The sequence below is a fragment of the Petaurus breviceps genome, unplaced genomic scaffold, assembly GCF_028583685.1.
Source record: "Petaurus breviceps papuanus isolate PSGF00001 unplaced genomic scaffold, PetGlider_PUasm1.0 129, whole genome shotgun sequence".
NCBI lineage: Eukaryota > Metazoa > Chordata > Mammalia > Diprotodontia > Petauridae > Petaurus > Petaurus breviceps.
In genome coordinates, this window is record NW_027185665.1 from 6931304 (window position 1) to 6945036 (window position 13733).

Below are 13733 nucleotides of genomic sequence, written 5' to 3' on the forward strand. Positions count from 1 at the left end.
AACTGTCACCATCATCTTCCCACCATCATCTTCTCCACCATCATCTTCCCACCATCATCTTCCCCACCATTATCTTCCCACCATCATCTTCCCACCATCATCTTCCCCACCATCATCTTCCCACCATCATCTTCCCACCATCATCTTCCCCACCATCATCTTCCCACCATCATCTTCCCCACCATCATCTTCCCACCATCTTGCTTTAGACCTTGATGTCCAGAGCCCTGGACCCAAGAGCCAAGAAGCCTTGGAATATCAGTGCTTTGAGCTCAGTGTCTACAGTTATCATTCTAGGAAGCAACCCATGGGTATGCAGCATTTATAAATTTAAATGACTTTATTAGTGTAATTGAAATTAAAGAAGAGGCATTAATATCTGCTTTTCTGTGCACCCTAAGGACTATGGAATCTTTCCATCTGACTTATACCTGAAAGCTTCTGTGTGTGTTGTCTCTCCCTGTAGCATTAAGAATAGGGGCTACCTTACACTTCTTTTTGCATAAACACCGAATAAGTTCTTCGTTCATTCATTTGCTAGATGATCATCTCATTATCTCCTACTGGGATCAAATATCTTTTCTATGCTGATGGTTCTCAGGTCTGTAGATTCAGCCCTAGTCTCTCCCCAGTACCACATCACTAACGGCCTATTGGACATCTGGAGCTAAATATCCAGCAGACACTCTCTATCTTTTCCCACAAGCTCATCCCTCTTTCCACCTCTCAATGACTACTTAGGGCACCACCATTCTTCTCCTCACCCAGGTTCTCACTCTCAGTGCCTTTTGTAACTCCTTGCTCTCATTCACCCCACATATCAAATAATTGCCCAATCTTTTTATTTCTTTACATCTCACCTAATTCCCTTCTCTCCACTCACACAGCTACCACCCCACTCAAGCCCTCATAACCTCTCACCGATTGATCGCAATAGCCTTCCAAATGGACTCAATGCCTCAAGTCTCTGCTTATTCTGAACCGTACAATGGCTAGTGATTTTTCTGAAGCATAGGACAGCTTTACTCAGTAAAGTGCCAAAGCTCCCTATTACTAGTAGGATCAAATATACATTCCTTTCATATTTAAAGCTTTGTACAACCTGGGCCTTTCCTATCTCTCTAGTCTTTTAATACATTAGATTCTGCCGCCCCTCCTCCCCCTCCCAAAACTCTCTATGGTCCAGTCCTACTGGCTTACCGGCTGGTTTTCTGCACATAATATTCCCCCTTCTATCTCCCCACTCTTGCCTGGAATGCTCTCCCTCCTAAACTCCCCTTCTTAGAGTTTCTGGTTTCCTTTAAGCCTCAAGTCAGGTGCCAGTTTCTTAAGGAGGCCTCTCCCTTTAACTAACAATACCTTTTCTGTGTCTACTATGTATCCTCAGCTCTTTGCACACTTACTGTTACATAATTTCTTTAATAAATGTTCGATTGATCAATTACAAAATATAAGACCCTCCATGTTAGAGGTCTTCTTTCAATAAGATGACTTGTAAAGTGCTTTGAGAATAAATGAGTTAGTGCATGGAAGAGAAAAAAAAATTAATTTAGTTAGTAATTGTTTATCTCAAAGAAAATGAGGCATCAAAGCCGTAAGTTATGGAGTGGCTGCAGGATCTGTAGCAGTTGGAGTCTAGTACTGAATTTGCTATTTCATTGTGTATCCTGGCAGGTTATTCTTTTCAGGCTTTTCTGAAAAACCTGAAACCCAATACCAATCTCCTCAGAACACTGTGAAGGTTAGTAAGTAGCTGTAACAAGTCTGGGACTTTTAGAAGAAAGTAGATAAACAAAAAAGGAGATTTTTAATATTATTATTTGAATAATATTATTAATATATGTTCTAGAACAGAAACAAAGAAGGTGTTGATCATGAGAAATAATCAGGGGGTCTGGAGCCTTGAGAATATGGCAGGAAGGTGTTAGATGCCCTTTGACACACTTTACATGTAAGGAAAAATGAAAAGGATCTCAAATCATTTGACGTGTCTATGGAATGAACAGACCTGATGTTGAGAATGGAACAAATTGTTCACCTTTCTAAAGATACAATAACTTTTATTTAAAAGGTATTGTGGGGGAGGCTAGGTAGCACAGTGAATAGAGAACCAGCCCTGGAGTCAGGAGGACCTGAATTCAAATCCGGCCTCAGACATTTAACAGTAGCTGTGTGACCTTGGGCAAGTCACTTAACCCCAATTGCCCTGCCTTCCCCCTCAAAAAAAATTACTGTGATACAGAACTTGGGGAGATCTTGAGTAGCTTGAAAAGGTTACCTATAAAAGCAAATTCAAAATTGAACAAATTGTAAAATGTGAGCCCAAAATACGTTAATAATTTAATATAAAAAATTTTGCCACAGTAAACACATCACAAGCTTCATTGGTCAGACTTGTAGGCAGCCCCCATTCATAGGGATTTCTTTACAAAGTGAAATGACTAACAAAAACTGGCATCTACTATATTTGAGATTTGATGGAGAGAGATGGAGGAGGGGAAGAGCTAAGATCTGAAAAGCATGTAAAATTGGGTGCTCAGTTCATTTTAAGGGCAATTCCAAGCCAAAGCCATTCCAGGGTCTGTAAACAGCTAAAAGAACTGAGCATCTAATTTTTGAAGTTCTTCTGGCTTTTCTTTTTGACCTTTGGTATTTGTATGTATTGACGCTCTCTAAACCATTGTACAAAAACACCTTGAAGTGTCAAGCTTTAAAAATGAGTCTTCTTTTCTCTTTCTCCTGTGCAGCTTGGATTATCTTGGCCTTGTCAAAATACATTCTCTAGTTAGAGCTTGGAAATATTTCCCTCCTGGCTCCCAAATATTGATTTTTCAACACTCAGTTCTGTCCATCAGCTGAAGAGGTGAAAGGTGAAAGTTCATCTAGCACTGCTTGCCTTTACCTTTCTATTAATGTCATGCCCTTTCTACATTTGATCAGATTATGTGATCACCAATCATACAGGGCCATTATTGTGCCTACTTTATCCATACAAAAGCATTTAAATCATCATTGTATGCTAAAACAATTCATGGTCCCGACACTCTAGGCATTTGAAAAGTCAAAGCTGTTGTGATCAGCTCCTTTTCTGCTTATCTAATTGTCACAGAAAATTATATTGTTACATAATGATTGACCCAATTCAAAATGTCCTATCATCTTAGCTGAAAATTAAAAGAAAAGGATTACATTTACTGCTTGTACTATAAACCTCTGGAAGCAATAATGACCTATTTTGTTATTCTTGCTCTTGCTGAAAACCAATTATGCTCCTTTACCTTAGGGATTCGAATTCAAGTCCAAACTGAGTATTAAATGAAATGAATTTAATGATCTTAGCTCACTCCCAAAGGGGATCAGCTCATGTTACTACATCTAACAATGTAGAATTTTGGTGCTATTAACAGGATATTTAGGAGCCTGTGTAGGGGGACACACTGGTAATGAGCACCACTGCTCTGCCCAGGCCACCGAGGGCACTGGGTTTTGGCCCGGGCAGTCTTTCTTCACCTCATCCTATCACACTTCTAACAGCATCTGGGGAGGGAATTTGCTCTTTAAGGTAATTTTTGGACAAAGTCTTGCTTTTCTTGAACACAATTTTCTAGATTTTCAGGAAGTAAATAACTATTTGAGTAAATTATAGGTTTTACTTTGGTGGTGAAAAGCAAAGAAAAAAAGGTAATAAAATCAGCAATAAAATGTCATTTGAAAAGGTGCGAGAAAAGTGAATACAACACTTTATCCCTAAATAAAGTACAGGGAAGATGTTTTTCAGCACAACCCGGTTTTTATTTCACACGCGTATGTACACAGGGACATTTAGTACACGGAGCATCTATTAAGTGGAATCCGGCAGACTTTTCTGTTCATTTGTGACTTCAATCATCACAACATGTTCATACAGGTGTCCCATCATGTCATCTTTTGCTTGTAAACTGCCAATGAAGCCACAGATGTCTCTACATTTACAAGGACAAGTCCAAATACAGTACTAACAAATCAATAAAACACTAAATGCTTCTACTGGAGTGACAATACAAAGTTTACCACGGTGCTGAGAGATCTAGGCTGGAATGAAGTTTGGGACTATGGATGACAAAGTGGTGAAGAGGTCTGTGTTTAGTTAATAGGCCAATTTTAGTTTAGTAGTTGGATATGTCTAACAGCTAACATCACTCCACTCCAGGGCTTGGTAACAGAACCTGCTCCTAACCCTTAGCTCTGATGGTCTGTTTGGACAGAGACTGTGAGAGATGGAAAGATGCTGCATTTTGACTCATGTAGCTTTCACAATTTATTTAACATTTTCTCTATGTCACAACTGCATTTGGAAGAGATGAAAGGAGGCCGTTGTCTTGTCCTGTTCCTTCTTGGGAAGTATTTGAATGGTTTGTTTAAAAGGAACACAGGCAGTTTACTCTTTTTAAGGTACACTTTTACAATATCATCCCCAAATATTTTTGTACACTAGAACAAATTAATTCTCTTTTAGATTCAGAAAATAAACGTGGACATGCTCCTTCTAAGAACATGACTTGGTGTTCACGGCTCAGATAGCCTACTGGAAAACAAATAGAGTGCGCCTTTTAGTTTTTCTTCATAGGTCTCTAACTAAATCGAGAACTACAGCATATTCATCAAAGATTATGCTGTAGAGTTCTTTACTTCGTCCTTGGAAACTACATATATAGTCTTTATAAATACACTATTCATGCATGTGGCATAAATTCACTTTAAAAAACATTCATATGACATAATTTGACCACCAGGGCAAACTACAGCTTTGCCACGGTTAGAAATACTACACTTTACAACAATATGAGAGAAACATTCCTAACGGTGCTAATTTCTTTTTCTGTTCTTGAAAAACTCAAACAACGATGTGTTGCTGCTAGACTGTGATCCTACTTCCTCGTATATTACATAAACTCTTTCCGTGAAAAATCAATGCTTTTTAAATTTAGAAGCAATCATTTGCTTCCTTCCTTTATTAAGACTTGGTTTCTCTGTGAGTTCCATATTTTCTTTTTTCTCTAATCATTTACTTACAGAACATTTTCTTTTTGTGAGTTTTCAGACAAAATGGCCACCATCCCCTTACCCCACAAATCCTTAAACCAACAAAACTATACAGATGTCAATGTTTGTCAGGAATGATTTATACAAAATATTATTTTAAGGATTTCTGTCATTACTGTGAGCATGAACTAGCATAATTGGACAAACTGATATGTAGCAGAAAAAAATTAACACTTGAAGTTTACATTGAAGAAGAAAAAAAATTCTTCTTTGGATTTTTGTTCAAGCAAATTTACGGAAATATAAATCATTCACCTTTCCTGTGTTTTTCAGGATTTTGTGCTGTATTCGCTAATCACCTAGGATATTTTCATTTTGGCAGAGCTTTTGCAAAACAAACAAAACCTCCTCCCTTACTCAATCAATGGTTTTTGAAGACTGAATTCAACATTATAATTATTAGCATGATAACTGACATGCCACAAATATAGTTTCCTATGTTTTGATTCATAGATTTTAAACATTTCTGGGGGGAATAAGCTCTTTCTCAGAAAAAAAAAATATCTCCAGTATATATACACAGAGAAGAATAATCTTCTTAGATTTTGTTTTTTAATTGTGTAAAACTGAAGGTATTATTTTGTGGACTGGATACTTCTTTTGTTTGGATCACAAGAAGTGATGGATTTTAAAAAGACCTAAACTACTGAATGAATTAAGCCATCACTTGATCATTACAGAAGGGTACGTACCTTAAAGAGGCTATTTTGTTTTAAAAATTTTTTCATATATTTTCTCACTTCTCTCAAACCAGTTAGATCCTTAAAAAGGAATATAACTGATAACACTGGACCGAGTAATCACCCGGTGATCACCTAAAGAAAGTACATGTAAATGGAGAAACTTTTTGGTAAGTAATAGTATGTATTAAGAAACACAAAGGAAAATTATGTTGATAATTAGGACTGCCATATTACCTCAACATCCAATACCAAAGCTACTAGATTCTACTGTATGTCAGAACTTGGGCTTACATTCCTGAAAATGCTGATCTAGCCAGGGAGTGCAATCACAGTGTTTATTGATTTTCCAGCTTCTGCTGCACCAAGCAACAACAACCTTTCCAACAACTGCCTTCTTTTCCCTCCCACTCATGGCAGGGAAAAACCATCTGGTGCCCAAATAACCACATACTACTGAGTTGGCATGTATGTGCCTCTGAACCCATAGTTGGTATGAAGGGGATTCTGCCTTTACAGAAAGAACCATGCTCAAGTGTTGCTATCTGGCTGATCCAACTGGATGACTTCCATAGGTAGGCACTGATGTGGGTAAATCCAGTATAAGTAAGGATGGAGAAACATAGGCTTACAGAGAATTTTAAAAACAAAAATTATAATAATAGAGACATTAATTCTAGACCATAAATCGATGTTCCTTTCCATCATGGGCCATAAGAATAACATTGCGATTCGAAGTCCAGATCAGCCGGGCCAATCTGAGTGCATTATGTGATCCAGGGGATGCAGGCTGGACAGGGGGCACCTGGTAAGTTTTGATGCAACGGAGCTGGGGTGCTGAGTTCAGCATGCCAATGCTTCCCAACAATGAAGTATTCATCTGGAACAAGAAAGAAACGGCTTCATTATGTACCTTTAAAAATATTTTTCTTTAGTAAGGTCAAAATCTGTATTAAATAGTATTCATTCAACTACTTCTCAAAATGGGTGTTCATCATCTTCAAGTAGTTTACTTTCTTAAATCCTGAAGAACTTCATATACAACATCTGAAATAGTGCTCATCATGTTTCTGTAAAATTGGGGGGAAAAGGAAAACTTCCTTTGACTGGATATTTGTGGGTTGAATTCCCTAATTCTCTGTTAATATTTGATTAGGAACTCACCTGAACTATAGGTGCTGATATCATATGTAAGAAAGGCTTGCATTTGGAAATAATATATGTGCTTGAAAATATTTACCTTCGTGCTTGATATCAAAGCTAATACAATCCTATTTTAACATCCCATGTATGGATGGGAGATACCTTGCTGTAAAAGAACCAATAAGGTAGAATGTTTTTCTACTGATTCAATTGCCTTTAAAAATAATTTTTTTTAATTTCTTAATCAACAAACAAGAAATACAATGAGGTCTTATATTTCCTAAAAGAAAAAAAAAACGCAAAACAATCAAACAAAAAAAACCTCAGTATAGTTTTGTGAATTACAATCTACAGCAACAAGGAAACAGTAAAATTGAAGAACAGAGTGGTAAGAAGCTGATTCAGACCCCACAACATAGGCCTTTCTCTTCTATGTCTCATTCAGTCCTTTGGCTCTTGTCTCCCTCAAATTAAACTGAGAGATTTTAATCAGCATTTCAGCACTGTTATCTAGAGCTCATCTATGATTTCCATGTCAGATAAAGAAAACACACGGCCTGAAAGCTTATTAGGATGCATTTTACCAGGCAGTAAAAATCAAGTTTGGGCAGAATATTTATTAAAAAACAACAACAAATTTTTTACTTTTCTTACCAATTCATGAAAATTAATAAGGAAATGTGAAATTATGAATTACATACTTAGAACACATTATTAAGAATTTTAAAACTTAAATTCCAAAAATATATTGGAGTACAGTTATCTAAGCAATTGTAATTTAGCTAACTGAATCTTTGAAACACTTTCCTGAAAAGCTTTTCTTTGGAATTTGTTCAGTGTACACTATGGATGCTATGCCAAACACCCTGAAAGTCAGAAAGGAAGTCTCAGAAATGGGGTTTTTCCCCCTTATAATATTTTCATTTCTAGTTCTTTTCTTCAGTAAAATTTCCATCTCAATATATTAGGTTCTTGGGATTTGTATGACCCAATTGCATATGTAAAATTGGACACATAAAACCTTGGCAAATCTTAGAACATTTAAGATGTGTTATTGCTGATATCATGTTCTGAATTCTGATCAGTACACAATATAAGCCATTACTTTTTCTGGCCCTTCTCAGAAGCAGAATGGTGTCAGAGAACATAAATCACGGCATCTCTAGCAGGGAGCATGCAAGCAGCACTGACATTTTCACAATTTAAATCATCTTGAGTAATAACCCTTTTAAGATGACTAATGTTACTGATTTTCCTGCATTAATAATAGTGCCGAATACAACACAGAGGTGAACAAAATCACTAGTGTATGAGGTCACATTTTAAAACCAAATGTATGGTTATGGTTAACTCTTTCTGCTAAAGTTAGTCTGACATGCAGCATATTTCAAACCAAATAGTGTCAAAGTCTTGATCCCCTCAATGTTTTAAGATTATTTTCAAAGATTTTATGAAATTTAAAAATCAATCCCTCAATGCTTTCTGAAGATCCCCAAATAGTTTACACAAGGATAATATTTCAAAGACCTTATAGTTACAAGAAGTAACCACACTTAATAACTCAATCCTCATTATAGCATGACTCTGACCAACTGACCCAGAAAATTAATGGCTAAAAATTAACTGATATTAAAAAAAACTGATGATAAAAAATTATATGTTAAAAAATACAATATATTAAAAAGTATATTGTATTTTTTAACATATAATTTTTAGTTGATTAAGACAAACTGTCCTTTTTCATGGATTTTCTATGAAAACATAAATACATGAAACTCATATTGTGCTCATGAGTCCCATCATTAGCCAAATGCTCTGGTACTTCCTTCTTTTTTCCCTGCTCACCTCCAGGGTTAATCGTGAGGGAAGTCCATGATGGCTAGGGTGATGTTATGGCTAAAGGTAAAAGGTAGAATGAGGGGGGTAGGAGAGGAATTCTCTCTAGGGATGCCACAGAAAGTAAAAGATTAAGGGAATGCTTGGTGTGGATATCTGGGTGTGCCTCATCAACTCATGACATGGTTTTGATTTATTCCTTCAAAGACTACTCTTCAGTGCTGCAAGAAATTCTGCAAGTCACAATTAAAACAATATACTCAAATAAGCTAAAACTATGGAAATTCATTGGATTCCAGAGCTAGAAAGTGCCTTAGAGAACACTCATGCTACAGTGACTAAAATATTTCACTTCTCTTTTCAAATTTGGGATCAATTCAATAAGGGATATATTTGGATTGATAAAGTTTTGTCAAGGAACCCAGGGTTTCAATTAGGTTATTATTAAATTCCAAGATATTTCTTGACCAATGGACTTCCCTTAGTGAACCAGGCTTATTTAAAATGGCAAGCTGAAGAGAGATTTCAATGGAAAATTCTACACACAATACAAAAGAAACAGATAATATAAAATCATGGCTAATCTGAACATCACCAGCACTCAGCTTTGGAAACACATAGATACTAACACAAACAAACTCATAAACAAAAACTCTCACCCTCAGTTCCTTACCCAACCCTGAGGTCAATGGCCTGAGGCTCTGCTCAGGTTAAGAGAAAGGAATTGCTGTATTTCTGAAGATCATTCAAAAAGCTGAGATTTACTATGTGGATGGCTAAAAGTTAGTAATTACTATTTTCAAATTATACTCTAGAGATCTCAGAAAACAATGAAAGGCCATATCTTAGTTTTTCAATGCCCATGTACACAACACTAGGTAAGTTAATGGAACATAAATTACCTATTAAATTTTATTCTTACTAAAGTAAAAAATGAAATGTGTAAATGATGAAAAATGCCATTTTGGTTAGATTTCAACTTTTTTCTTTTTTAAATCTTAGCCAGACTTATAATAGCAAGTAACCAAATAGACAAATTTCAATTTCGTTTCCCTTCATTACACTTGTCTGCTCACTGATGGAGACATATCTTAGTAATATAACATAAAAAAGGAAGAAATATGAAATAAGTTTTAATATTATTTTCAATATTAGCATACTTCTGCATCTCTCTCTATGCTTCTCTCTTACCCACATGTCTACATCATTAAAACTAAATATCTATCTAAATAAATCAGTAGGGCATATATAGAATGATTTCTAGGATTTCACACAGCTTTTGGGAATCTCAAATAAAAGATCTTCAAATTACTCACTGGCAGTAGTTTTAATGCATTTTCTTGGTAAAATGTAAATTACTCTTAGTAATATTATTTCCTTCTGTTTCCTTTGAAGCAAAGACCTGAAATTTCTATTTGGTTCTAATGTAAACATACAGGAAAGAGGCTGCATGCTCATTTGAAAAATAAATACAGTGCAGTCCAGGGGAAGGAGTATTACATTTAGTAAAGGCAAAGTAATTTGGTTGTTGGTAGAAATGTCCTCTCTGAATATTTACTGAAAGTTCATGTATATTGAAGTGCCAGACAGGACATTCTAAAGGCAATGTACCTTATCAGAAAGAGCCCTGAATTTGGAGTGAGGAATTGGATTTAAAGTGAAACTCTATTACTTACTACCTCTATGACACTGGGTTAATCATAACTCTTTAGGATCTAGGTTTCCTCACCTGTTAAAGGAGTGGGGATGGGGGGTAAATTAGACCAGATGATCTCTAAAAGTCACCTACAATCTGAAGTCTATGATCCTGTGATGAAAGGTGCTACAGCCTGAACCATCCTAAATATCATGTACACACAGCTCTTGGTATGATAGAGCAGAAGGAGCACTTGACTTTGGAATCAGAGTATTTTGGTTTAAATCCTGACTTCAAAGCTAAGCAGCTGAGGGATATTGGGAAAGTGAGCTTCTCTGACTCCTAGTTGCCTTATCTGTGAAACAGGAATAATAGTGCCTGCATTATTTGCTTCATGAGATTGTTGGGAAGAGTTTTGTAAATTGTAAAAAGAATATACATAATTTTTTCTTAGTATCCTCAGGTGAAGATCAGAGAACTCTAGCTAGGCTTGGATAGAGTGAAAAGAGAATATAAAAGCTTTGTTCACGGTTCAGGCTTTGGGGACCTAAAACCTCCCTTTGTAGGCCTTGGTAAATTAATATTTTAATATTCATCATGGAAATATGACGTGGAATAAAGAACAGCTTCTGTTTTCTTTTAATGCCTGATATCTAAGAGTGGAAAAAAGGAGGCATCATATGCAAGTTTATATTAGGTTGAGGGGGGAAGCATTTAAATACCAATTATGAGCCAGGCACTGTGCTAAATGCTTTACAGGTATCTCATTTGAGCCTCACAAAAACCCTACGATGTAGGTGATATCATTATCTCCTTTTTGCAGTCAAGGAAAACAAAGGCAGACAGAAGCTAAGTAACTTACCCAGGGTCATAAAGTTAGTAAATTGTATGATTTTGGATTTGAAGGCCCCGTGTTTAATCTACTGTACCACTTAGCTGCGCCTTAAAACACAGTGTCAGGATGTTCGGTCTAACCATAATTTCATCATCTATGTACTGTTCCGAAACAGATGAAAAGGAGAATAAATCCAAAGGAATAAAGAGTAAGATGAGGTCACATGGCAATGACAACAATCCGCGTTTACAGAATGACGTGGGGTCTGTAGGACGGACGCCTCACACACATGGTCTCACGGGGTCTTCATGAGCCTGTCAAGGACATTCTATCATTATCCTTGTTTTATAGATAAGCTGGACCCACAGTCAGGAGACTTGGCTTTGACTCCTACCTGTGACACTGAATACCTTTGTGAGGGTGACACTCTGTGTCTGTTTTCTCATCTATGAAATGGGTATGGTAATGCTTTATTATATATCTCAGAGTTGTGAGGAAAGTGTGCTACAAATCTTGAAATGCTATTTTTTCTTTCTTTTTTTTTTAAAGCAATTGGGGTTAAGTAACTTGCTCAAGGTTACACGGCCAGGTGTTTCTGGGTGGGTGCTAAGTGTCTGAGCCCCGGAATTCGATCGCCAGGTCATCCCAACACTGGAGTCGGTGCTCTTACGTGCTGTGCTACCTGGCCGCCCCCCTTGAAATGCTATTCTAATATAGTTATTACAGTTATATAAAAAAGGGGGAAAACACTAATCATTTTTGTAAAGAAATGAAGGGAGGGCCTTGTGTTGGAAACAGATGTCATTAGAGTTGTTTTGTTTGAACCTCTTCAAACATTTCAAGAGGAGAACAGAAGATGAAGAGGAACAAAGCACAAATTGGTAAAGTAAACAAAAATTTGGTAAGCATTAAATAGGAATAACATCAGTCAGTAAACTCTTTAAAAGACATACTTCTTGCAAGAGTCTAATTTAGGGCCAGCTAATGACCTTACTGTGTGATCTAAGTAGCATAAAATAAGAAAACTGTGGCTATACACTGGGAAAAATGCAGACTAGGTGATATCTTTAGGGAAAAGAATTTAATATAAGCTAATTAAGATATTAGAGGTATATTCTGGAAGCCAAGATAATGAGAAAATAAACTGGAAAACTAAATTAGATGAATGAAAAAAAAGTCTGTGACAGATTTGGAAGTTGTCATGCTTTAATAGTATGTTGTTAATTAAGCAATTTATAGTATCCGTTTTACATTTTATTAGCTATTGATTTTTTAAAGCCATCATCAAGTTGTGTTCAGACCTTGTTTAAACTCTTTTTTTTAACCTTTTAAGGCAATAAATAGAATCTCATAAAGTATCCTTGGATACTAGAAAAAAAGTAAATGTGGAGAAGAATGACAAAAGTCTTAACTACCTAAGGGAGGAGCAGCTAATGCTTAAATGTTAATAATTATCAATGACAAAGGAGAAAGGCAATAGTTCCATTATTATTGGCTGTGAAGGAAGGGAAGGCAAAAAAAAAAGGAAGGGAAGGATTCACTAAGTAAAAAGAAGTAAAGATGCATAGAGACAGAGAACTAAAATTTGTAAATACCTCAGAGATCAAAAGCAAAATATTGAAAAAGTTCATCTTGATCAAAGAATAGACTAGGTAATTAAATGGCAACCAAAGACTGACATTTACAATAAATAATTTTCATAGAAACTTAAAAGGTTTATCTACCACATTAGATTTTTATTTTATTTATATATATTTGTATTATAATTTATTATACATTATTTATATTTAGATAGCATGTTAGATCTAATATAAATCTACCATGTTAGTATTAATACTAGGATACTCTGTGTAAAATACAATAATTTTTTAGCTTTTCTCTCCAATAACTCTCCTTAGTATAATCTTGTTGCTGATTAGAGTCTTGATTATTTCCTAAGTGGTTTCAATATTAGCTAACTTACATGTACTAAAGGCTCAAAATTCATACATACTATATATATATATATATATATATATATATGTGTGTGTATATATATACACACACATACACACACACACACACTGTATCACAGAATCAATTTATAGCAGTAGCAAATGCACTTACCTGCCAGAAGGAAATGTGACTGTCGGAGTTTGAGTAGGTGGCAAGATATCGTCCATCAGGAGCAAATGCCACAGCAGTTATTGGTCCCTTGTGTCCATGAATTGTCTAAAATTAAATTTTAAAAGTGTTAATGATGTCAATTTCTCCGATAAACTGTAATATTATGTTATCTCAATTACACATATACATACAGATAAATATACAGAATGTTCAAAAGGAGATTTTTATAAACAGTAAACTGTTTATTCTTTTCCCCTTTACAAATCAACTTTCAAGGGGTGGCTAGGTAGTGCAGTGAATAGAGCACCAACCCTGGAGTCAAGAGGATCTGAGTTCAAATCCAGCCTCAGACACTTAACACAAAAACTAGCCGTGTGACATTGGGCAAGTCATTTAACCCCAATTGCCCTCCAAA

The 13733-nt window shown here is 35.8% G+C and overlaps 1 protein-coding gene across 4 annotated transcripts in view; it reads right to left on the bottom strand.

Moving 5' to 3' along the window:
• Positions 1–3770: 3770 nt before the first annotated feature.
• LOC138173247 (WD repeat-containing protein 7) overlaps positions 3771–13733 on the bottom strand; it is a 494247-nt gene continuing 484284 nt past the window's right edge. For all 4 annotated transcript variants that reach the window (XM_069103220.1, XM_069103240.1, XM_069103213.1 and 1 more), the window contains 2 exons: positions 13319–13423; positions 3771–6642 (listed from right to left, as the gene is read on the bottom strand). In XM_069103220.1, coding sequence (XP_068959321.1) covers positions 6439–6642; positions 13319–13423 — 309 coding nt within the window. In that variant the 3' untranslated portion in view covers positions 3771–6438. The remainder of the gene's footprint in view (positions 6643–13318; positions 13424–13733) is intronic.